Genomic DNA, 24,647 nt, shown 5'->3' on the forward strand with positions numbered 1-24,647 from the left:
TTTCAAACGTTTATTCACAAAAAATGGTTACAAATGTAATCTTAAAAGTAATAGCCATCGCTAGTGACACATTTTTCCCATCTCTCAGGCAATTTGTGGATGTCGCGCCAAAAAAATTGGCCGTCTTTGGCTGCAAACCAATCATCGAGCCATTTTTTGACTTCTTCGTGAGAATTGAAGCGCTGCTCGGAAAGTGCGTGGCCCATCGATGCAAACAAATGATATTCGGAAGGTTCCAAGTCTGTGGAGTAAGCCGTATGCCCAATCGTACGTCTCCACCAATTCCCGGGTCGCTCTTGTTCGATGTGGCGGTGCATTGTCATCATTAAGAAAAATTATTTTGTGACGCCGATCGGCATATTCTGGGCGTTTTGGGTGTATAGCGCTGTTCAAATCGGCCAATTGTCGTTGGTAGCAAGCACCATCAACTGTTTCACCTGGTTTTAATAGCTCGTACCCAATCATACCACGCTGATCCCAGAAAACACACAGCATTGCCTTGCGGCCGAAGCGATTTGGTTTGGCCGTTGTTTTTGGCTTGTGGCCGGGCGGACCATACGATCGTTTACGCTTGGGATTGGAGAAATACACCCATTTTTCATCACCCGTAACGATTCGATGCAAAAAAGACTTCCTTCGTCTTTTGAACCGGGAGAGCAGAATCTCACAAGTGATTTTTCGATGTCCGCAAATCGTAGTTTGAAGGCACAAAATTCGACAATTTTAAGAGCGACAAAAATGCATTGTTGTATGAAACGTAACAAACAATGAATTGAATATTGTTGACAGAGGACAGGCGAAAAAAACAAGACAATACATTTGGGAAGGTTTAAGAATACCTGGTAGTTTAGAGAAAAACGCCTTTAAAGTTTGCTATCGATTTATGTAGAGTTATACGAATTATTTACTTACTTACACTGTGTCATCTATAGCTGGGCCATATAATAGTTCTTCAGTCTTTATAGCCGCTTCCAATATATCCGTTTGCTGTTGCCTACGTAGCGCTTACTATATGTGCCACTTTCATACGCAGCTGCTGCTAGCTACTGGCTCTCGGACGCTCCGTAGCACCTCTTTTAATTGTTGAATAACTCGAAAAGTATTTGTCGGACTCATTTCAAATTTTCCCAGAATATTTTTAAGCAAAAAAATTCAATGTTTTGCAAATTCTGACTACGCCTTAAGAAAGCAATAAATGTTCTCAGATTTTTTAATACGAAATTTGTTCTTTCTAACGCCATCTTGCGCAACACAACCTATTGTGCCTAACATATTTAGAGTGCATTTAATAACTCTAGTACAGGGACTTATTGCCAAGTGTTGCTAATCTATTTGCTTCTTTATTTAATCATTTTAAGAAAATCTTTTTGCAATAAAAGTGCAAATTAAAAAAATTTAAAAATTTTCATTAAAACTTCAAAAATGTTAATCGGAATTAAAAAAAAAAAAACATATAACGAACGCAATTTGGTAGCCTATTGAATTTTAGTCTAATAAAGTGCTACAAATATGCACTCAATAGCTCAAAATCCTAGATTATTTTTGATAATTTTTTTCCTGCACGATGTTGTGCATTTTCTGTCATACATATAATGAATGCAAGAAAAACGAGCCAAAAAGGATTTTAAACCATTTCAGGCTTGCACTTTATTGTACAAAAATTGCATGTTTTGATGAAAATGCACACTCGTATACAAACGTGTACAAACTAAAAATTTTGATGAAAATTTTTCGGATATTTATTTAAATTTGCACAAATATTGCAAAAATATTTTCATCAAAAAAATACAATAAATACAATACATTGCCAAAAATTGTCAATAAGTCCCTGTGACATAGTTATTAAACGCGCTGTAGTAATATTTTCGAGAAATAGAAATTCATTGCTATTTCAGTATGTGCAAAATCATAAATGCTGGTAATAAAAATTATTAATACAAATTTTCAAATGAAATTCTCAGACAATAAATTTTGTTTAAACATAAATTCAGGTTTATTTCCAAATACGATTCAAACAAATTTAATTAAAAGTTATTTTACTGCTCTCACATTACGTATGCAACACAAAAACAAAAAAACTACAGAAACAAAAAAAACACGAGCAGAATTTTGAAAACATAACATAAATTTCGTATCACCTGCTTTAAGGATTTGCCTTGTTAAATAAGTACGTGCATAATTGACCTAGAATGACAAAAATATTTTATATAAATAATGTTGATTATCCTTTTTACAGATGGCTTGCAACATAAATCACATTTATCTAATTTATTTCGGTAGCAAAAATGTGAAATGAATCTTCATTGCTTTAATAGCTTGCCAAGCAAAGTATTTCGTAAAATATATTACATATTTATTATAGCAATAAAATAAATTCTTATCTTGTTTGTTCTAATAACAAAATGTTTGTATGCATGCATGTATGAATGTGTGTAGTAATGAATGTACTCAAAAAAACTATTACATCTCCTCCACATTTTTCTTATACTCGACACTCGACCAGTCGACCACCACTCGAATCAAATACAAATTTTTATATATTCTACCCATTCACAGGTTCGCCACCGCCCACAGTGACATGGCTCATGAATGGACAAATCCAGAATAGCGTGGTGGATTACTCATACGAGGGCAATATCAACAGCAAATTAGTTGTGCGAAATTTGTCACGCATTCACCAACATGCTGTGTACACATGTCAGGCGAGTAATTTTCACAAGAAATACGTCGCCACCAACATCACGATTGAATTGTATTGTAAGTATACAGCTAAATACAGTAAATATATATTTATATGAACTAAAATGCAATTATAACAAAACTACGAAAATCTGTTGGTCAAGTCATAATGGCGGGGAAAGAACGCAATGTCCACATAGCATTTAAGATTAAATAATGTTGATAAAATTTGGTGTGGCTGTGGAGGCTTCAGGCGAGCAATAAATGCAGATATTTTCACTTCTGGTGTAGGCTTGCGATTTCTAACTAATACGCTTTACTTTCAACGAATGTGAAACGCAACTATCTGATTGTCATAACTAAATCTGAACTGGCATAAATACATTAGTTAGTTCACGGAATCAGAATGGAAGCGATGCTCTTAAATTCAGAAGTTTTTTTTTTACGTGAAACCTCTTAGGCGTCGATGGACGAGTGAGAATGGAGAGTAAAATTTCAAGGCCATGCAACGTTTTTTCATTCCGCGATAGAGAAAAAAGATATAACGTATAGGAAAAGGAGAGAGAAAAAGCTATAACTTATATATATCTTAGATATCTAAGATAGTTTCTAGTGAGAAATAACACTGCCTAGTTTGTGGCGCGTAGGCAATATATTTTTGGCGTTATATTTCCTTTGTGGCTAATGTTTGGGGCGTTTTTTGATCCGAATTCTTTGGCGTTTTTAGGTGCCTACTTTTGGCGCTATTTCCGTTTCCTGGCTAGTGCTTGCGGTGCTATCCATTCCGGCGTCGGATTTATTGGTATTGCCTTGCGGTAATTTGTGCCGTTGCTGCGGTTCTGGAATCGCTGCATTTGTGCGGGTGATAAACGCTCGGAGTAGTGCGCGTTGTTGCCACGTTGTTTTTTGTAAATTTTGTCTATTTGTATTCTCTGCAAATGTTGTGAATTTATTTAGATACATGTATATTCTTTTTCTCTCTCTCCCTCTCTCTCGGGTCTCTTCCTCTTTCTTTGTCTGCCTTGAAAGTTTCACTTCCATTTTTTTTCTCAAATATAATCCACTCTTTGTGAGTGCATTGGTTTTTCGGCAATCACTCTTGGATTACCATTCGCCCAAATGCGGCAATTCTGCTTATTGACGAATCCACTGAGGTGAAAATGTGCCTGATCACTGAAGATGATTTTCTTCACGAAGTGCGCGATATGCATTTTGATTTGAGCGCCCGTTTTCATAATAAGCCTTAAGGTACTTGACCACCTTATAAGTTTCAAAAAATTAAATTTTTTTTTTTTACATTTTTTCAATCCTTATACTTTTAAAAATCATCACCTGAAACTGTTTTTTTAAATTCGAATTCTAACAAAGTGAAATCAGTGAAAATGTGCAGGCGCATCCTGCACTCATTACTTGCTGACTCAGCTGAAAGAAAATAGCAAGTTTTAACTTTAAACGCGTTTTTCCAGAAATTACTTTTTTTCGAATGGCGGACACTTTATCTCCGAAACTGCTTAGCCGATTTTAATGATTTTCTTCTTCTTCTTAATTGGCGCTATAACCGCTTACGCGATTTTGGCCGAGTTTAACAAAGCGCGCCAGTCGTTTCTTTCTCGTGCTAACCGGCGCCAGTTGGACACACCAAGTGAAGCCAAGTCCTTCTCCACCTGATCTTTCCAACGCAGAGGAGGCCGCCCTCTTCCTCTGCTACCACCAGCTGGTACCGCATCGAATACTTTCAAAGCCGGAGCGTTTGTATCCATTCGGACGACATGACCCAGCCAACGTAACCGCTGGATCTTTATTCGCTGCGCTATGTCTATGTCGTCGTAAAGCTCATACAGCTCATCGTTCCATCGTCTGCGATATTCGCTGTTGCCAACGTGCAAAGGTCCAAAAATCTTACGCAGAATCTTTCTCTCGAACACTCCAAGCGTCGCTTCATCGGATGTTGTCATCGTCCAAGCTTCTGCGCCATACGTTAGGACGGGCATGATGAGAGTCTTGAGAGGATGGTTCCATGTGTAGAAGTCCACGCAAGTGGGGAAAGTTACTGATCGCCATTCACTTGGGAGTGGCCAGGACGATTCTTCTACATATGGTTCAAGCAGCTCACAACGGCCGGGATTAGCCCACGTATCCTCTGGGTAGCTTCCGAACACCCGTTCGGGAGTGAGCTAAAGTGAGAAGGCAAAACATTCCAGGATAGCTGGTTGTGCGTTGGGTTTGGGACCCGCCACTTAAAAATCGCCCCCAATGAAAACTTTAAAAAAGCCTCGGATTTTAATGATTTTGGTCTTGTTTTATTTGTTAAGATGTTTTGTATGCCAATTTACCACATTTTGCAAACAAAAAGTTAATAAAGTATTGCTTTTTAAGCATAACATTGTGAAAAACAGGGGTGTTTTCTTAACTTTTTTTCAAACATCCGCCATTTTTTTATTATTTTTTTTTTTTGTCAGTTTGTGGTAAATTCTCACGCAAGGAACCTTCCTTTTGAAAATTTTGTTTCTCTCTTTTGTTTTAGAATTACCATTTCTAAGATTAACTGTCCGCCGCAAGACATGATTTTCTTCAGGCCTCGACTTTGGCGCCTCCTGGATATATGTTAAAAAAAGAAATTTTAATAAATCAATTTTTTTTTGTATTATATAAGCTCTAAATAAAAATTAAAAAAAAAATTTATTTAAATATATTATACAGAACATGAAAAAAAAATTATTGAATATGTTGTACTTTTTAGCTTTCCAAGGTGGTCAAGTACCTTAAGCGTTGGTCGGTTGTGTATCTTTCCATGGTTCAAATTGAATTAGTCTGAAATTGAAAAATGTCAAACCAAATGCAGAAAAAAGCTTGACGTTTAGGTGTGGTTTACTTCAACATCGGCCTTTGAAATTTAAACACCCTTTATTTTATAAAAAAGTAATACAATCAAAATTAAAAAAAAAAAATTATAAAAGTGTTAAAAGGAGCTAAAGGTATTTAGCCTCGAAAAATTATGTAGCTAACTTTCAACCTTCAATAAATCGGAAAGCTTAACAATTTTTTCGTAATTTTTTTCGTAATGTTTTCATATATTTTTATTTTCCTTTTCTTCAGTTTACTTTTTATTATACTTAAGCCTACAAATTATGCAATTTCTAGAATTCTGCGCAATTATTGAAAAATTAAGGAAAAAATCTGTTGGGGATGATTTTGAAAATTACATAAAAAGTGTCTTTTTTTAATATATAATATACTAATATAAATAATACTAAAAATATTATAATATATTCTCAAACAGTATTTTGTAACACATATTTTGTGCTTAAAATAATGGAAAAAAAAATTCTTGTAAAAGTCTTACGGTTTTAAGCCGACTCCGAATTGGAGGTGGTTTTTTATGAGGAGTTTTTTCATGGCAGAAGTACGATCAGAGGTTCGCCATTGCCTGCGAAGGGGCGACCGCTGTTAGAAAAACTTTTTCTTCATTTTGGTGTTTAACCGAGATTCGAACCTACGTTTTCTCTGAGTTCCGAATGGTAATCACGCAACCACCCATTCGGCTACGGCGGCCGCCTTTTGTATAATTTAAAATGGTAAAATAACACTCGGCCTGAAAATTCCCGGGCCAAACAAGGAAATCCGTTTTTTTATTCAAAATCAGCTTTATTCACCAACTCGATTACCATCAAGAAAAACGCAATAATTCCAACGCGGCTTTAACATATCAATACCACTTTTGTATAAAGATTTTTCTTTTGCCTCCAAATAGGACTCAGTTAAATGTTAATAAAAAAATACTGCGCTCAAATACTACCAATCTATTTTTGCAGAAGTGTGCAAAATTAGAACGAGATTCAAACAGTTCTTTTTTCTTTTGGTTTTTGAGAAATCAATTATATTTGTGTATACTATTATATATATGTCTATTATATATCTATGAGTATTTAGTTTTTCATAAGAATGTATAAGCTCCCGTTTACCACCACAAACGGTGTTAAATGCGTCTCCCTTGAACCGGCTCCATAAAAATAGTTCTGTCCCGTTACATTTATACCGACGTTATTTAGTATAATACTGGAAGTATATGACTGAAATTATTTTTAAATACTTGAGATTTTTTTTTTTTACTTAAATACAACTCCTATTCCTCCAATAACAAACATTTAATTAATTCCAAATTTAAGGGTAGACCCAATAAAGTTCAAAAATGTTTTCGTAATGACAAAATAGGGTTGTTCAATAGGTGCGCTTCAACTTTTTTCCGATAGGGAGGGCGAACGACGCAATATTTTTTATTTTTCGCTTGTCATTTGTAAACTTTATTAGTGTACATTTCATCATGGAACGCTACACACTTGAGCAACGCTTGCAAATCATTGAATTTTATTATAAAAATGCGTGTTCTGTTAAGAAAGTTTAAAGTCGAAAAATCATCTTCAGTGATGAAGCTCACTTTTGGGTCAATGGCTTTGTCAACAAGCAAAATATGCGTTACTGGGCAGAAAGCAATCCACACGTGATTCATGAGGCACCGTTGCATCCCGAAAAAATCACTGTTTGGTGCGGTTTACATGCCGGCGGTGTAATTGGCCCATGTTTTTTCGTTGACGAGAACGATCGCCATGTTACTGTGAATGGAAATATGGATTATTTTTGGCCGCAATTGAATGGTATGGACTTAGACGACATGTGGTTTCAACAGGACGGAGCCACAAGCCACACAGCACACGCTACAATTGATTTGTTGAAGAGTAAGTTCGATGAGCGCATTTTTTCAATGGACCGGTCGAGTGGCCGCCGCGCTCGTGTGATTTGACGCCTCTAGACTATTTTCTTTGGGGTTATGTGAAGTCATTGGTCTACAGTAACAAGCCGGCGACGATTTGTGAGCTCAGAGCCAATATTGAACGTGAAATTGCTGGAATTTCGGCCGATTTATGCAAAGGAGTGGTCGAAAATTGGGTTCAACGATTGGACTTCGTAAAACGTGCACGCGGTGGTCATGCAAAAGAAATCGAATTTCATACTTAAATGTATATGTTCAAACTCGATAATAAAAAAAAATTAGTTAAGAAAGTCAAACCGCTTGTGTTTTATTCAAAAAAGTTCAAAAGTTGAAGCGCTCTTACTGAAAAACCCTATAGTTCAGCAAAGCAATAACTGATACTGGTAGCCGTTTTGATCATTCGCAATCTATATTGACTTCTATACCTAGGATAGAAAGAGTAAAAGATCTAGTATATCTTAAGGGGAACTGGGGAACTGGTGAACTATTTGCCATTTTAGTTTCTGTAGACTTTCTAGTCCATTTATTCAATTTTTTGGCTGGTGAAATAATTTTCCGGAACATTTTAAGCCTCTGGGGTCTTTACAAATGTGTTACTTTTGAAACTTCTACGAAGAACGACAAAGCGTACCTGTTTTGAGAAACTTACTAAACTAAATTTATTATAATATTCCACAAAAATACTTCCGTGAAATTTTACTATGTAAATTCGAAGTATTGCGTTGGGATAAGCATTTTAACCAGGTTTTCCACTTTTTCTCCAAGCGTTCAGTACATCAGTTAAATCATTCCCGATCAATTGGTCAACTTTGGTCAGGGACCAGAACCAATAATCAGAATCAGTACAACAGGAATCATCACTTGGATCAGCGACTTTCCTTTTTATGAAACTTGGATTGATACCGACCGATTGGTACCGAGAGGACACCACCCATTGGATCAGCATATGACCACCATTGGGATAATTGAGAACCCTATTTGCCTGGCTTGCTTAGAGGAGACGAATAGCACTAAGTATTTGCTCCGTGAGTGTCCTGCCTTTGCTAGAGCAAGGCTACAAATTATGGTTTCGGATATCATGGAAATGAGTGAAATTCGTTCCCTCAAACTGGAGGATATACTCATGTGTGTTTTGCGAAAGAATCTGGAAAATTCTCACAGGACTAGCTATCTCTGTCTCTATTCTATTCTATGGTATCTGTTTCTCTATGTCATTTCTCTCCTTTCTAGATAGTCAAATAGCTATCCTTTCACTTTTCAGAGCTGTGATTACAATGGGCTGTTTAGCATCAGTGCTTTAGGAGTTCCCAATCTCTCTTATTTCGCCTTTTCAAATTTCGAATCATTTAAAAATTAATAGGGGAAAAAAATGTTACTTGAGCATGCAAAAGTAACCTCAAAAGAAGTGGCATTCGTTTTTTCCTTACAAATTGGCTTCATTCCATCCACAGAGAAATATCATAAAATTGTTGCCATGACGGAAATTTCGAAATTTATTTTTCTTCTCGTCAAATATGATACTACCAAATCATTGGCAAGCCCAAAACTACTGATACAACAAAAAAAAAAAAAAAAAATACAGTGCAGCGCTACACTTCATTTGCCTGCTGTCTGAATGATTATCAATATACTAACCAATAGCAGCAGGCGCTACTATAACAATAGCAAAAATCGAATTATTGGGTGACAAAATCACTAAACAATAACAAATAACCTAACGCGATATGAGCAACACGAGCTAGAAAATTGTAATTTAGGTGTCACCTGACGCTGTGAGGAGTGCAAATATGAGAGGAATTTGTTTGCTATTCAGGTATTTCATTTTCCACACAGATTTGTTTGGGTTGTGTATAGAATTCACATTTTTCGATATTTGTAAAGCTAGTGCTTTGAACTTTGCTGCATATGTATGTGTAAAATATATTGTATGTAATCTGTACTATCGATAGACGGAATGCACTGGCAACTGCTACATTGGCTTGTTGTGCGGCGTGCTGTTGTTCGTATATACGTATGTATGTGCTGTATATTGATTACCGGTTCTGCCAGCCATAAGCTGACTACTGCACCACTGCCACATTTGACATTGTCAATTACTTTGCAATTTCTATGGTGTGCAAGTTTGGCAATTCCAGGCATTTTATTTGTTTAACCTGTCTTTTTGTTAGTTTAATAAACACAAAAAACGAAAAAAGAAAAGTACAACATGGAAATGCCTACCCCAAATACTCGGTTAATGCATACAAATGAACAGCGTCGGTACGATACGGTAGCTGAAAGCTTTACTACCACAAAGGTTGACAAGGTAAATATTTCGGATATTAGTATGAAAACAATTTATTGTAGATATATTTTTGTGGGAGTAGACCGTACATTTGGACATACCTGTAAGGACAATTAATCGATAGTTATGCCTTTGCAAGTGATGAGAAAGAAAAAGGGAGCGGGAGAAAAGAGATTTAATGAAGAAATGGAAATCGAAATTAAACGGTTTATTCAAATAACTACTGAACGATGGTAGAGAAATTCGACTGATGGCCAATATGAACCGCAGCTTGATTACAATGAGTACTGATTAGGTGACAAAGTGGGAGAACGGCAAATGTAATATAACTTTGCAAAGTAACATAACATATACTGAGAGTACTAAAATATAGGGAATGGGATTTTTATTGCCCAGTTTCGGGTTAAATCCTTGGTCAAATGCACCTACTTGCATTATATGCGCGGTTATATTACAATATTTTTTTAAGCACATAAATTTCAAGCGCAAGTATCCCAAAACAAGCAAGATAGTAGTTAAGTAAAAAAAGAAATATTATACAATAGTTAAAAACAAAAGGGAAAACGTAATCGATGTAATGTTATAAAATCTGATGTAAAAATTCTCATGAGCGTCAAGAATTCTCTCTAATTCCCACTTTTGTTTTGTTCTCATGAGAATATTTTTGTGACAAAATGTCCATGTATTTCATGCATAAAGGTGGAACAAAACAAAAAAAATATTTTATTATTCAGTTGTTGGTAGTGGGTGAAGATAAAATGCCACTGCTGTATAGTGCTGCAAGCACGTCTGAGTAACTTTTTTACTAAATAAAAAAATGATTTTGAGGATCTTTATTCTGGTTTTAACGCACTACATTGCTAGTCTGCTAGTATACTCCAGTTGTCCAGTTCACAAGTGTCAAATATGATTGCCATACGAGGCCCCTTGATAAAATTATAAACCTTCCGATAGAATGATAAATTTGCGCCACTGGTATATTTGTATATTTTTTCACTAAGTGAAATATAAGCTTTGTTTCATCACCGAGGAAACCAAGCTATTTCTTTCATCATCACATTTTTCCATAAGATTTGATGAGACTCGTAGATTTCAAATAATATCAGGTCAGTCCATAAGTTAATGCGTTTTTTAAAGGTGATTTTAAAATTAATAATGGTTAATGGTTAATGGTTGTAAAGGGTTAAGGAGTAGCCCTTTAGCACTGCGACCATATTGATCTATTGTGTACCCTATGCTGTCTAATGACTGTTAAGTATGCTTATGAGTTGTACCAGCTCCTTCTAAGGGAGTGATTGAAGGTCTTCATCTGTAAGATTAGGTCTAAGATCTGTAAAATTAATAAAAAAGGTGTTTAAAGTATTTATTAATCATTAATATATTTTCCTCCATTATTTACAATGTCTTCCCAACGTTTCGGCAAATTTTAATTCCCTGCTCAAAAAATTTTTTGTCATCCTCCACATCGCAGTTACCACTTCGGAATTTTGAAAACCACTTTTGGGCAGTCCTTACACTCACGGTATCCTTTCCGTGAATAGTGTTTATTTCTGCTGCAGCAGTTGTTGCATTTTTACCGCTTTTATAAAAAAAATACAAAATATGCCTCTTATACGCGTTCGAAGATTCCATTTTATAACAACACGTGCTTCTACCCTCGATTAAAATCACTTGTTGAATGGACAATAATATCAAAGAAAATATAAATAGTTCCGTTATATTCCGCGAATAATTTTTTGTATGCAAAAACCGTATAAAAGTCAAATTATGGGTAAAATATGCACGAACTTATGGACAAACCTGATATATTTTTCATCAACCCATTTCTAATAATAGTATTTTTCAAATTTTTTTTATATTCATGTACAAAAAAAATATCAGGGCCATGTTAAGGGTTGACTTATATTTTGCGTCGAATAACGAAAACAGCGTAAAATAATAATAAAAATGACGTTAAGGGGTTACATGGGTTTCGTCGGGTAAAATAAAAAATAGTTTAAAGAAACTAAAAAACACGCTTTTATTGCCAATCGAAGTAAAAAGTAGAAAATAAATTTTAATGACAAAGAGACCTATAATGAAGTAATAGCAAATCGAACGATCAGTCATAGTCAACTACCTCAGAACAGAATTATAACAAAAATTAAGATACAAATAGAGTAATTCAAATTAGAGTTAAAAGCGTGGGATGCTTGATATAGTAAATATTACAATCATTCTATTGGCAACTAACTATGTACAGAAGGTTATGAAAGAGAAGCAAAATGCATCCCACGCTTTTAACTCGAATTCGAATTATTCTATTTGTATCTTAATTTTTGTTATAATTCTGTTCTGAGGTAGTTGACTATTACTGATCGTTCGATTTGCTATTACTTCATTATAGGTCTCTTTGTCATTAAAATTTATTTAATACTTTTTAGTTCGATTGGCAATAAAAGCGTGTTTTTTAGTTTTTTTAAACTATTTTTTATTTTCTACTTTTTAGTTCGATTAGCAAAAAAGCGTGTTTTTTAGTTTTTTTTTTAAACTATTTTTTATTATGAATGGAAATTATTGTTATCATTGCAGTCAGTGAATTAATGATTCGATATATTCGTGTTATATTTAATTCCTTTCTTATCGACTGTGAGTCTAAAGCTATGCAGTTATCGGCCGTGATAAAGAAGTAATCGGGATGAAGAACTTATTTCGTGGAGTGAGCCTGAGAAACGGCTACCCCACTCCATTGGCCAGTTTTTTTTCGATTTTCGTGGTGTGGTGCACTATGAACTCCTTCCACCTGGCCAAACTGTTAATAATGAATATTATTTCAGCGTTATACGTCGTTTACGTGAAGCAATTCGCCTAAAAAGACCAGAATTATGGGCCAACAACTCTTGGTTTTTGCATCACGATAATGCACCGTCTCACACTGCACTCGTTCTTCGTGACCATTTCGCCAAAAATTCCACGCATATCGTTCCGCAACCACCGTATTCGCCTGATTTGGCTCCGTGTGACTTCTGGCTATTCCCAAAACTCAAGAGACCACTCCGGGGAACGCGTTTTGAGTCGATTGAGGAAATAAAAGCTGAATCGAAGAAGGTGCTGATGGCTATACCGGAAATGGACTATTTGGCATGTTTCGGGGATTGGAAAAATCGTTGGCATAAGTGTATTTCATCGAGAGGGGATTGTTTTGAAGGGGATGAAATTGATTTACAGGAATAAATTAAGATTTTTCATTTTACAACCAAATTCACCTTACTTTTTGCCCACTGGTAAAAAAAAGAAAATATTAATCCTGGCAATCCTGATAAGGATAATGGAAAACTTTTATCAAATTATTGCATTGTCATCGGTCCTTGATAGGTGTGCAAAATTTCAAGTCGATCAGATTTTTAGAAGCCAGTGAAAATTAATCTCAAAGATTCCGTTACATACATACATACAACCCGACCTAATAAAAGTGTGTTAAAAAGGCCTATTTTCAATATTTTTTTTCTATGTAAAAAATTATTTATTGTATTTAATTCAAACTTTTTTCTGTCTTATAGATACATATTTAAGGAAAAATTTCTGAAATTTTGAAAAAAAAAATTCATTTCCGTCATTCCGTCATTTCCGGTGACCCCTCGAAAACAAGGTGCGTCCGCGTTGTCAGCATAACTCCTGACAGGATCATCAGAAATGAAAAAACCAAAAATAAATGTTTTAGTTAAGACCATAAACTCGTGCTAGTACGAAGGAAAAAAAAAGTAAAAATTGATACATTGAAAATTGAACATTTTTCCAAAAAAATGAAAATTTCGGTCAAATTTGCTTGACATTTTGATTTTTTTAAAATATATTAGTTGTAATTGAAAAAAGCAAAAATCCTTCGTTCAAGCATGAGTAAATTGTATCTCGAACACATGTGTAAAATTTCATCAAGATCGGTTGAGTAGTTTTCGAGAACATGTGACAACCGACTTTGAAAACACTGTTCCGAGAAAAACGCGTTTAAAGTTTTGAGTAACAATAAAAGTGGCTTGGAGCGCACACCTTCCAAAGGCTGTATCTCCAAAACTACTCGTATTATTCGGATCGACTTAAAAATTTAGGATAATATTCCTAAGATGTTGCAGAATTTAATAAACCAAAAAAACCCGATTTTTAAACCCACCAAACCCATGTAACCCATTAATGCTCTTCCGCATTCACTTGAACCAATTTTCACAGCACTTTTGTCTTTAAAAAGTCGAGACCTCTAAAACGAGATGCTTAAAGGCTTTAACAGATTTTTCAGGGATTGAAAAACGTTTAACTCACATTTAATTTTTGATGCTCAGGACCCAAAAACAAAAAAAAATTCATTAGGTGCCAAATCAGAGTTGTAAGGTGGATAGCCCATTAATTCAAACGTTTTTGACTGTCCGAAAACTCTCTTGCGTGCACCAATACGTGAGAACTCGCTTGGCCTTGGTGAATAAGGATTTGTCTTCGGCAATTGGTTTCCCGCAATTCTGAAAGTACTTCTGACAAACAAATGGTTATGTACAACTCAGAATTGACTGTTTCTCTACTTCTCTATTTTCTCTACTGCTGCAATTGCAACATGATCGGAATTTCCGAAAACACGCGAGACCATTTGCTTTGAACTGCTTCTTCCGTGAAGAACTTTTGTTGAAATAAGCCCACCTTGGAGTAGCCGTACTGGCGAAAGCTCTTTTGTATACGGCCCACATACACAGATTCAATATGCATCGCCTGCTACGTTGTTATGGAAGTGTTTCACTTGAACTCGTCTTGATTTTTTCAGCATTTTTTTAAACTAATTACTAATTACGACACTTTTGTAGGTAATTGCCAAATTAATCGATATCACATGAGAGCAAACCTTCTTGATGTTCCAAATGTTCATTCAATATTGAGTATACGAGTATATTCATAGCCCCACTAACGCACATAGAGATAGAGGCACCTCCTATCTCGCGATATGTCACATGACGCACAGCATCGATTGTTTCTTGCACAACAAACGGTTTTGGACGACTTTACTGGAATTTGTCAAGGAGCTAACAGCGAAACAAAAAAAAAAACCATTGTTTTATACCCAACGCATTTAATTAGATGTTTTTAATTTAATTTTTCTTTTAAAGTAATGTATATTACTAAAAAATCGAAATAGAACTAAAATTCTCAACATGAAGCAAATGACTACAGTGAGCCGTAAGTGTATAAGAAAATCTCTCACGCACACTTTTTACATTGGAGAGAATAGTCCAAATCTAATAACTGATGAAAATTCAACAATGATAATTAGTACCCATTTGCATTACAAATTCACAGTCAGAATTGGAGTGAGTCCCTACGAGAATTACGCTCATCGTTTACGATAAACTTAAATGAAGTAAATAGTTTTCACTTTGCTTGTTTTTCTTTGACTATGAATTTATCGTAATTAAAATTATCCTATTTATATCAAATGTGTGCCCTTTCCGGTAACTTATGTCTAATATGAAAGAAAATTCATAACTTATCAATTGGAAAAGTCATTGTCCCTTTCGTAAAAAACTTAACCTTCTCATTTTCATAATCCCCTATTCAGTCATGTTTTGTGTCATCAACAAAATTTTGCGAAAATTTGAAAAGTGTTAAATCGCTTGATGGCTAAACTGGACTGTATGCTGGATACTAGAAAATCTGCTATTCATGCTTTTAGAGCTTCAAGCGCATCTTTAAAGACGTTTTGGGTCTTGTATTGACTTGATAATACCCTACCCACTCACATTTGGCCACTACTTTTAGTTTTTCTGCATCAGTCCGATTAGTTGTTTGTAGTAGGGGCTCGAATTGACTGTCGGTGATATTCTATCCAACCAAATGCACAAAAACTACAGTCGTGGTCGATTGGCGAACAGTTTTGCTGGCTCATCCTAATTCGAGTACGATCTTTTACGATACATTTTATTAGTGGGTTTTAGAATGCTCGCTTACAACCTTTTTAGTTTTTTATGTGATTAGGAGCTTCTACTAAGCCCTCAGACATCCTATTCTTTTTTGTAGGAAGCCTCTTGATACTTTTCCAAAAATGGAGGGACCGTCTCCGAATGGCAGATGGTTTTATAAAAGCAGCTTTTCCATGACAAAAATACACTCGGAGTTTTGCCATTGTCTACCGAAGAGCAACCACCGTGGGAAAAAACATTAAAACTAAAAAAACAGCACTAACATAACTTAAAAAAAATTGTAAGAAAAAATTCAAAACTAGATAAAGGCACTTTTCACAGCCAAATTTATGACATTAGAATCACAAAAAAGAAAACAAACAAAAATTATGTTCAAAAAAAAAAAACTGCAGATCAATCTTCTTTTGGAGGATTTTTACTCATCAAATTCCTTATTTCCACACTTCACGCATACGCGTTTACTGCATCCCATACACATAGGCTTAGGGCAAATGTAGCATAACTTTTTCGCAGTTGTGGCCGGCTCTACTAGAGGGGAAGCTACGGAGTCTGGTCCTAAGATGCTACTTATATCGTCTCGAATTAACCTGGGTAGTCGAGGATTATGCTGTCGCCTTTGCAAATGTGGCAAAATCAATTGCCGTCCTAGACTTTTCAAAAAGTCTGCCCTCGATTTGTCATCAAACTCAGCACAAGATTGATATATAACGTAAGCATTTGCAGCACTTATATCCAGTAGTCTATAAAAAATTGCGAGTGGCCAGCGTCGCGTACGTCGAGTGGTTGAATATATGGAGCACTTCTTATCAAGTTCATCAACTTTCCCTTTTGTGTTATTATAGTCTGCTATTATTGCCGGCTTTCCACTTTGGATATCGCTTTCTTCCCTGTGATGCATAGAAGATAACAAAAGAACTGCTTTGTTTTTGTGAGGCACATATGATAAAATGGTAACTTCTTTGGTAAAACCGTACACACAAGATCCAATTGGTCTGTTTTTATTGGGCTGAAATTCGGGAGGTATTTCTCTTTTATTTTTTCTTTAATGTACCCAAGTACGTAAGCTGTCTTTTTTTTTAATTCTTCTATAACCTGCATTGAGGAAAACCAATTATCAGCAGTAATATTTCTGTTACTTCCTTCTATAATTTTAGTGAGCCTTAATACGGCTTGTGTTGGCACTGATAGCCTTTTTTCTTCAGTTGTGAGACCATTTCCGTCAGAATTTTTGCCATGGTATATATAAGTATTTGCAAGGTACTGTGTGCGAGCATCTGTTAACGCCATTATTTTGATGCCATATTTTGCAGGCTTTTTTGGCATATACATTTTAAATCTGCACCTACCGCGAAACGGCACTAGCATTTCATCGATGCATCCATGGGTACCAATTGTATAATTTTTTCGGCAGTTTTCTATAAACATATTGAACAGTTCTGAAATGGCAGCCAATGGATCCGTTAATAATCGTTCCTTTCTGTCTGTGGAGTCATCAAATCGTAAGCAGCTAAGGATGCATAGGAATCGTTCCTCCGACATTGTGGACCTGAAAATTTGTCTGCCTGTTCCATCTGTTGCAAATATAAGGCTAGTGTCTTCGTGATTCGATTTGAAAACGGACGAATATATCAAAACACCGAAAAATGCTCGCAACTCAATAGTATCCAAACATTTCGCTTCACTTCTTTGAGACTTATCGAACTTAGCCTTTAGTTTGGTATTTGTGTGTTGAAGAATTAGGTTCTCTATATTTCTATTGAAAAATCTTGACCAAAACCCAATTATTCCATCTTCAAGGTTTTGCTGCTATGCTTTTGGCAAGCGCACGATGTTATGTAGTGGAGTTTTACTGCACCATGCTGGCTCTTTTGCTGACCACTTATACCCATTTTTTCCATAAAAATATTTGGTTACTCCTATTGACTCAATTGCATCTTCTCCATCTCCATGTTCATTAGCATTGTCAATTTCTTCAGCAATATCTTCCTCGGAAACAGCACATTCACTTCCTTCTTCATCTTCAATGCTCATTATATCATCTGTATCACTATCTTGAAGGCAAAAATCAGAATCAGCAATTTCATCATCAACGTCACTGATTTCATCATCGTCTTCCAGCAATCTGGCTATCGCTAAGTCATTTAATTTGCTTGAATTTGACATAACCTAATAAAATAAGTTGCAATAAATCGTAGGAGTAGTCAAAATGATTCCACGAAAAACTAACGCTAAGCCTGAGAAGTGATATTTTATTTTCTATTAAATACTTACGCTTAGTCTGATGTGGTGGTAAAATAATTACTATTAAAAAAATACGTAACCCCGGACGAGTGGTAATTTTGACACCAGCACTGGTATATCTCCGCTTATACAATACCCCCGACTGTAGAAACACAACTGAATAATAATCATAGGATGACGAGAAGATACCAAGAGAATGAAATTGATAGCGCTCAACTGCAGAGAGTGAGAGAGAAAACAAACTACGAGGTGTAAAATTTACCACCACCTCAGTAGTTAAAGGTTAAGACACTATTCTTTCGAAATGTCGAAAAATCAAAAAATCGTTTTTTTTTTTTTTAATTTCTAAACCACCGGTTCCCTTAAACATATCATAACAAAATATTCCTTATAGTCTTTACTACTTTTGAAATTTATGAGTCATAGGTGCGTGAGAACCTGTTCATGGCTGAAATGCTTGGCTTTTCCTTTAGATGATGACTAGTCAGAACTATTCTCTTCTACCGGTACGCCCACCCACACACACATTCCGCTTTGTTAGCCACAAAGTTTCCATATAAGTAAAGTGAAATTAGTCAGCGTTGTTCTAAATATAGTAAATATTGGGAAATTGTGTGATTTATTAATTCCCTTGAAACTAATTAACGCTCATATTCATATTCATAAACTTTAAAAGTAAATTAATAAGTTTGATGAAAGTCTTTGTTTTCAAATGCGAGTAACGGTCCGGCCTACACATTTACGAAATTCGAGTGCGCAAACATTTTCTAATTAAAATCAGTCATTGAGAAGTGATTGAACAAGCAGTAAGTACATAATATTATGAATACACTCATATACTCACTCATATATATACATATGTATATATGTATATTAGGTAAGCCAATCCCGAAATTCCGAGATCCCGAAACCCCTAAATACTTGTACTATTTAAGTCTCAAGAATCTCGTAAATTATTTTGCATAGATACCAAAAAATATTTTTGGAGACACAAAATGTACTTTTATAGCAAAAAAGCTGCACTAAAAAGTACTATCCGTTAACAACACTTTTAATATGAAAATCAGCTTGGTTTTTTGTATTCAATACTCAGCTCTTCAAATGACTTCAGTATTACATATGTAAGTACACTTCAGGTGTGCACGCTTATAAATAATAAAATTATGTTTTGAGTGTCAATCTTTGGTGCTGGGCGAATGGGTTATCGGCAAATACCACCAAGACTGGCAAGAAGTATGACGGTTGATAGCTAAGCTAAAAGGAAACACAATCCAGCTATCCAAAGAAATTAAATATCTTGGAGTAATCCTCGATAGTAAACGACTCTGAAAATCACACGTTGAAAAAAAGACATCCAAAGCACTGACAACCTTTTGGAAGTACAAGGGTGTTTTTAGGAAAACGTGGGATCTTTCTCCTATCAAGGTCCTATGGATCTACGCGGCTATAATAAGATCTATTATCACATACATATGCATCATTGGTCTGGATGAGTATACTCCCTCTCGTGGGAGTCAGGAGGATCTTATCGAAATTACACCGCACTGTGGCCATCTGCTGCACCAGAGCTTTTCCGACTACTTCAGGTCCGGCATTAGATGCTCTCACTGGTCTACCACAACTTGATGCTTTCAGCCAAGGAGAGGCTTTAAAGGCCATCTAAAGGCTGAAACACATAATTGGCAATTGTTACAGCCCCTGTCCGGCATTGGACAGCAGAGTAGGCATGGACTTCGATGCAACGATCCTCGCCACGCCCCTTGATTACATGCCACCCAGAGTCATACTTGCCAAGCGATACAGTGTGGTGCTGCCAGAGACTCAACTGTGGTCAACCTCAGAAAATTAGCGCGGCAAACATTGTTTTCGCATTTTCATGGATGGCTCCAGGACCGAGCACGGCTCCGGCTGGTGTCCACGTGGACGAAACTGCACTTTGCTCTTGAAATCATGCATCTGTGTTTTAAGCGGAGGTGTATGCTGTTCAAGAAACGATGAACTTTGTTGGGAGAAACAGATGGAGAGGCATATCTATATGTGTCTGCAGCGACAGCCAAGCAGCGCTTATGGCCTTAGACAGCCCTCAAACCACATCAGGGGTAGTGAAGTCCTGTAAATCCAGGCTGAACTATGTCGGCAGACATAATAGCCTGATGCTAACATGGGTCTCGGGACACGTGGGTATCGCGGGTAACGAGCTCTCTGACTCTTTAGCCAGAATGGGCTCTTAAGCCAACATCCTTGGCCCGGAGCCCGTTCTGTCACTCTCTTCTGCAGCCGCGGTTAGCAAACTAACCCATAATCGTCAGGCTGAGAGAGGCTGCAGATGGACAAAGCTGATGTTATCTGTCATGTCCGACCGACTATCGTAGATACTCCTGTCACTAAGCAGAGTCACTTAAGCGGGTCACTTTCTATGGGTGAAGCATATGGAAAAGGTAGGCATCTTAGACAGTGCACTCATGTGGAGCGGATGATGAGACGGCGGACTACTTTCTGTGGCCTTGGCTTGACGTCTTTGGCACTGATGTGTTAAGAAGCGACCACCTTAGCTGCTTGGCACCACAAGATCAACTCAGATTTCTTCGGAGGTCGAGTAGATTTAAAGAAAATTAAAAAGTGAATCCGAGTGCAGCACAATGAACTTAATTGTGTCTGAGTGCTGTACTTGCTAGTCTATCCCGACAAAAAAACAAAAATAATAATAACATGCTAGGATTTTATTTATATAAAAAAAATGCGTTACAGAAATAGGCTTTGCGCGCTAAAGAAAAAAAAAATATATCAGAAAACTATCTTGGAATTCAGAAAACTAATACTAGGCTAAATTTCACCCAATCACTTTTTTGATCTGGATAAATTCGGTGGGAATTAACTACTGAGGACTTACTGCATGAATTCGAAGAGTGAAATCGGCGTTGCTAAAATACAGCTAATGGTACCTTTGCAGTCCCATCAAATGTTTGTGGAGTGACTCACACCACAATGAGTCTACCGGATTTTTCGAATTAATATCTAAATCTGTTACGTGTAACAATAACGGCATCCCGAAAATGCCGGGATCATAAAAATCGACCATTTTGGTTTTTACTGTACACCTATACGTACGTATAGGTGGGTATTTTGTTTAGCACGCACACATTTTAACGCTTCACTAATTTTGCCACCGAACCAGAAACTCATTTAATTTGCGATTTTCAACCAAAATTTCAACCAACAAAAGTTAACCCACACGCGTACAAGTACAAAATATCGAATAAAATTGAGCAGTATTTTTGAAAATTTTAATAAAAATAAAAATGTATAATACGCTTAGCGTTAGGTTGCAAAAACTTGGTGGTTACGGTATTTTGTTGCATTAAAACTTAAAATATTTAATTAAAATTAAAAAAACGACGCACTAAATACGCACCAAGCCGACCGTTAACCACAATACCACACCCGCTCACGCACACACGCACACGACGCATGCACAGATGTATGAATTTGCTTATTATATTATGAAAATTTGCTACCTCAGCGATTGTTACGTTTCAGTTGAACCATTTTGAAGCGTAATTTTTGGTTATCACTAGGTTGCGAAATTTTCGCATTTTAATTTATTTAATACTTAGTTGGATGGAATTTACACAAAATTCGAACACATGTACACGGCTGCATATGTATGTGTGCCAAAAAATGTTTTACATATCATATATAGTATTCACACGTATGTACATATACATACCATACACCTGCTTATGAGGTGTTCATTGGCGTATATTTTCATACTTATAAGCCATGACTACGAACTCCCTCATTAGCATTTAGTGGTATGTATCAAGTTCTGGCACCTACTTTCATGCGAGTATTTGTAATGAAGTTGGCAAAATTTTTATTTATAATTAATGTACGCTGAATGAGAACTATAGTTGCGCTGGAGTATATTCCTAACTCGGTAATTTGTATGTTTCTTACTTAAATTTCACGTTGGTTTTTTATGAAATTGTAGTTTATTATTCAATAAAAACCAAAAAATGTCATAAGAATTTCTACAAAATTGTTGAGGATGCAGCCAAATGAATTTTACTATAACAAAATGAAAGTTTCAAGTTGCTCCAAAAACGCGTTTATTTTTGAAAAATTTTTTTCCTGATGTTGTTGGGCGTTTCCTTCCATATGAAAGAATCTCGAGCATTCGCTATTTGGAGAAAATGCACAAGACTGCTGGAAATTTGTTTTTTTAATCAACGTGCTTTTTGAATCACTTGAAACTTGCCTTTTGTTATCCTAAAATTTAATGGGCTACAAAGCTGCATCCTCTTTATATGTCGATGATTGGCCAATATGGCATAAATGTTGGGTAAATTCTAAACGGTGGTTAAGTTTCAAGGGCCTGTGTTGATTTTAAATAAAATACAATTTTTTTAGGAAATTATTGTCATTTCTCTTTATTATGATAATATTGGTATAGCTCAATTATGTGTGGAATACCTCCATCCGATGGTCTAAATTTTCGATGACGCTGAGGCATAATTGAGGTTTTATGCCGTTAATGTGCCAAATTATCTCATCCTTTAGCTCTTGAATTGTTGCTGGCTTACGTACACCTTTTCTTTCAAGTAACCCGAAAGAAAGAAGTCCAACGGTGTCGTTAACGTTTAGGTGTGCTTCACAGTCAACATCGGTCCTTGAAATTTAATCACCCTTTACATATCATTGCATAGAAAAGTCATAGGAATAAAAAACAATTTCTCAAATCGGTAGCCGGCAGGGTTTGGTATAACGGTAAGGAAGCATTATTGCTATTTTATTCTATGCATCACTAATTAGGTAGTTGGATATAAGTCACTTACATTTTACGAAGCTAAAGCTCCAAAAAGAGCGGCGCATATTTTTATGAGGAGCTTTTTCATGGCAGAAAAACACTCGGAGGTTTGCCATTGTCTGCCGAGGGGTGACCGCTATTAGAAACAACTTTTGCTTAATTTTTGTGTTTCACCGAGATTCGAACCGACGTTCTCTCTGTGAATTCCGAATGGTAGCCACGCACCAACCCATTCGGCTACGGCGGCCGCCAATACGCCAATTTACGATACTCTAATAAAATTCATGTGATAATTCTGAAATTATTCTTATTTAATTGAACACTATCATTAAATCGGTTTAGGTTAAAGCTATCCATCATTGATACTGATTGGGATAAATCCGGAAGATGGTTCCGGCATGAAATTCTTTGCCTTCCTCTACTTCCAGAATGCCCACCAAATGAATCTGGACCTATGAATGGGGATACCGTACCTTTCCTGGCTAATTTATCTGTAATTTTGTTTCGAGTAATTCCTACGTACCAGTTTATTCTGACCTAAGATATTCAGCAGATCAAAACATTTGAGAACTAGTTGTGATGTAACCTGGAAAGAGTTAAAGCCTTAATTGCTGCCTGACTATGTGTAAGAATGGCTATGTTTTTCTTGTTGTGCTTTTAGTTGCGTTCAAGGTGAAAATGATGGCCTCAGCAACATTGCTTTCAAAGAAGTACAGACTAATAACGGCACCGATTCACAATCTGCAACAAACCTTAACTTTTTGTGGATGTATTGCCGTCTGTTGAACCTTGCGTGGATTGAAGTCGTCGCACATGCGGCGATTAGGCTTGCTAATACGAGGTGTGCTCAAAAAGCAAGGCGATTTACTATTTCTCTCGAAAATTATTCATTTATTCATAAGTAAGTAGTTGGTTCTCTGCTAAGCAATCCTCTGTCTAGCAATAATACACCATCAGAAGTGTGACCTTCTTTGTATAGCTTTGAGCTCTCCCAGCGATGCGGGTTTTATCTCCACAATTATGGTAAGTTTGTGACCTTTCATGAGAGTTTTAAGTTTTGGAAACAGAAAAAAGTTGCAGTAGCTCAAAGTTGGTGAATGCGATGGTTTTTGGCAAACAATTCAGATATTTTGATCAATTCCAAGCCTATACCAAGAGTATTAATAAAAGAAAACTGAAAAAATTTACTTTCCGGATTTCGCTCTTTCTGAATTTGTTCATAAACTTAACCTCAACATTATATAAAGCTAGCTTTACAGCAAAACAAAAAATATTTAATTATTGTATATTATCTTAAAACAATCTAGGAACGTCTAAATTAAAATGCGTGCTTTGCATATAAAACTCGTAAAAAAAGTAATTTTTCATTGCTAATATAAATTTCTCTTTTAGAAGCAATAATTTATTATAATGCACATTTTTCTATATGATTCTTATTAATTTATTAACTTAATTTGTATTTGTATTTGTTTTTTCTTTTTTAGTATTTTTTCATGCTTTGCTTTTATCTGTCAAGGGAGATTTTCCAACTGTCACCATTAACAAATTGCCAGCGGTTGAGCAGGATTCATTTATCAAATAGCCGTTATAACTTCGTGAAACCGTTAAACTGGAATTTGTTATATTTTAATGCCATTTAAATATTCATAGGCTTTTTTTTGGCTTTTTTCTTTGGCGTTAAACTACGTGCATACGTATATATGTATGTACGAGTATGCACTTGCGAGTGTATCTGTGTGCGCGCGTACGATTTGTTATTGGTGTAATGCGATTAATAATGACAACGTAGAGATTTTAACACACAAAACGTAATGTATGTAATTAATTAAATTATTGTTGTTAATCTTATAAATTAATGAAAGATAAAAATTGGAAAATATGTGCGCTTAAAAAAGTGGCGAATAAGCGACAACATTGTGAACGGAAATCAGTGGG

The 24,647-nt window shown here is 35.9% G+C and overlaps 1 protein-coding gene across 1 annotated transcript in view; it reads left to right on the forward strand.

The window, feature by feature from the left end:
• Nucleotides 1-24,647, forward strand: part of LOC128860924 (uncharacterized) — a 266,000-nt gene that overhangs the window by 58,977 nt on the left and 182,376 nt on the right. The window contains exon 8 of the mRNA XM_054098764.1: nucleotides 2,557-2,757. Coding sequence (XP_053954739.1) covers nucleotides 2,557-2,757 — 201 coding nt within the window. The remainder of the gene's footprint in view (nucleotides 1-2,556; nucleotides 2,758-24,647) is intronic.

The sequence above is a fragment of the Anastrepha ludens genome, chromosome 2, assembly GCF_028408465.1.
Source record: "Anastrepha ludens isolate Willacy chromosome 2, idAnaLude1.1, whole genome shotgun sequence".
Lineage (NCBI taxonomy): Eukaryota > Metazoa > Arthropoda > Insecta > Diptera > Tephritidae > Anastrepha > Anastrepha ludens.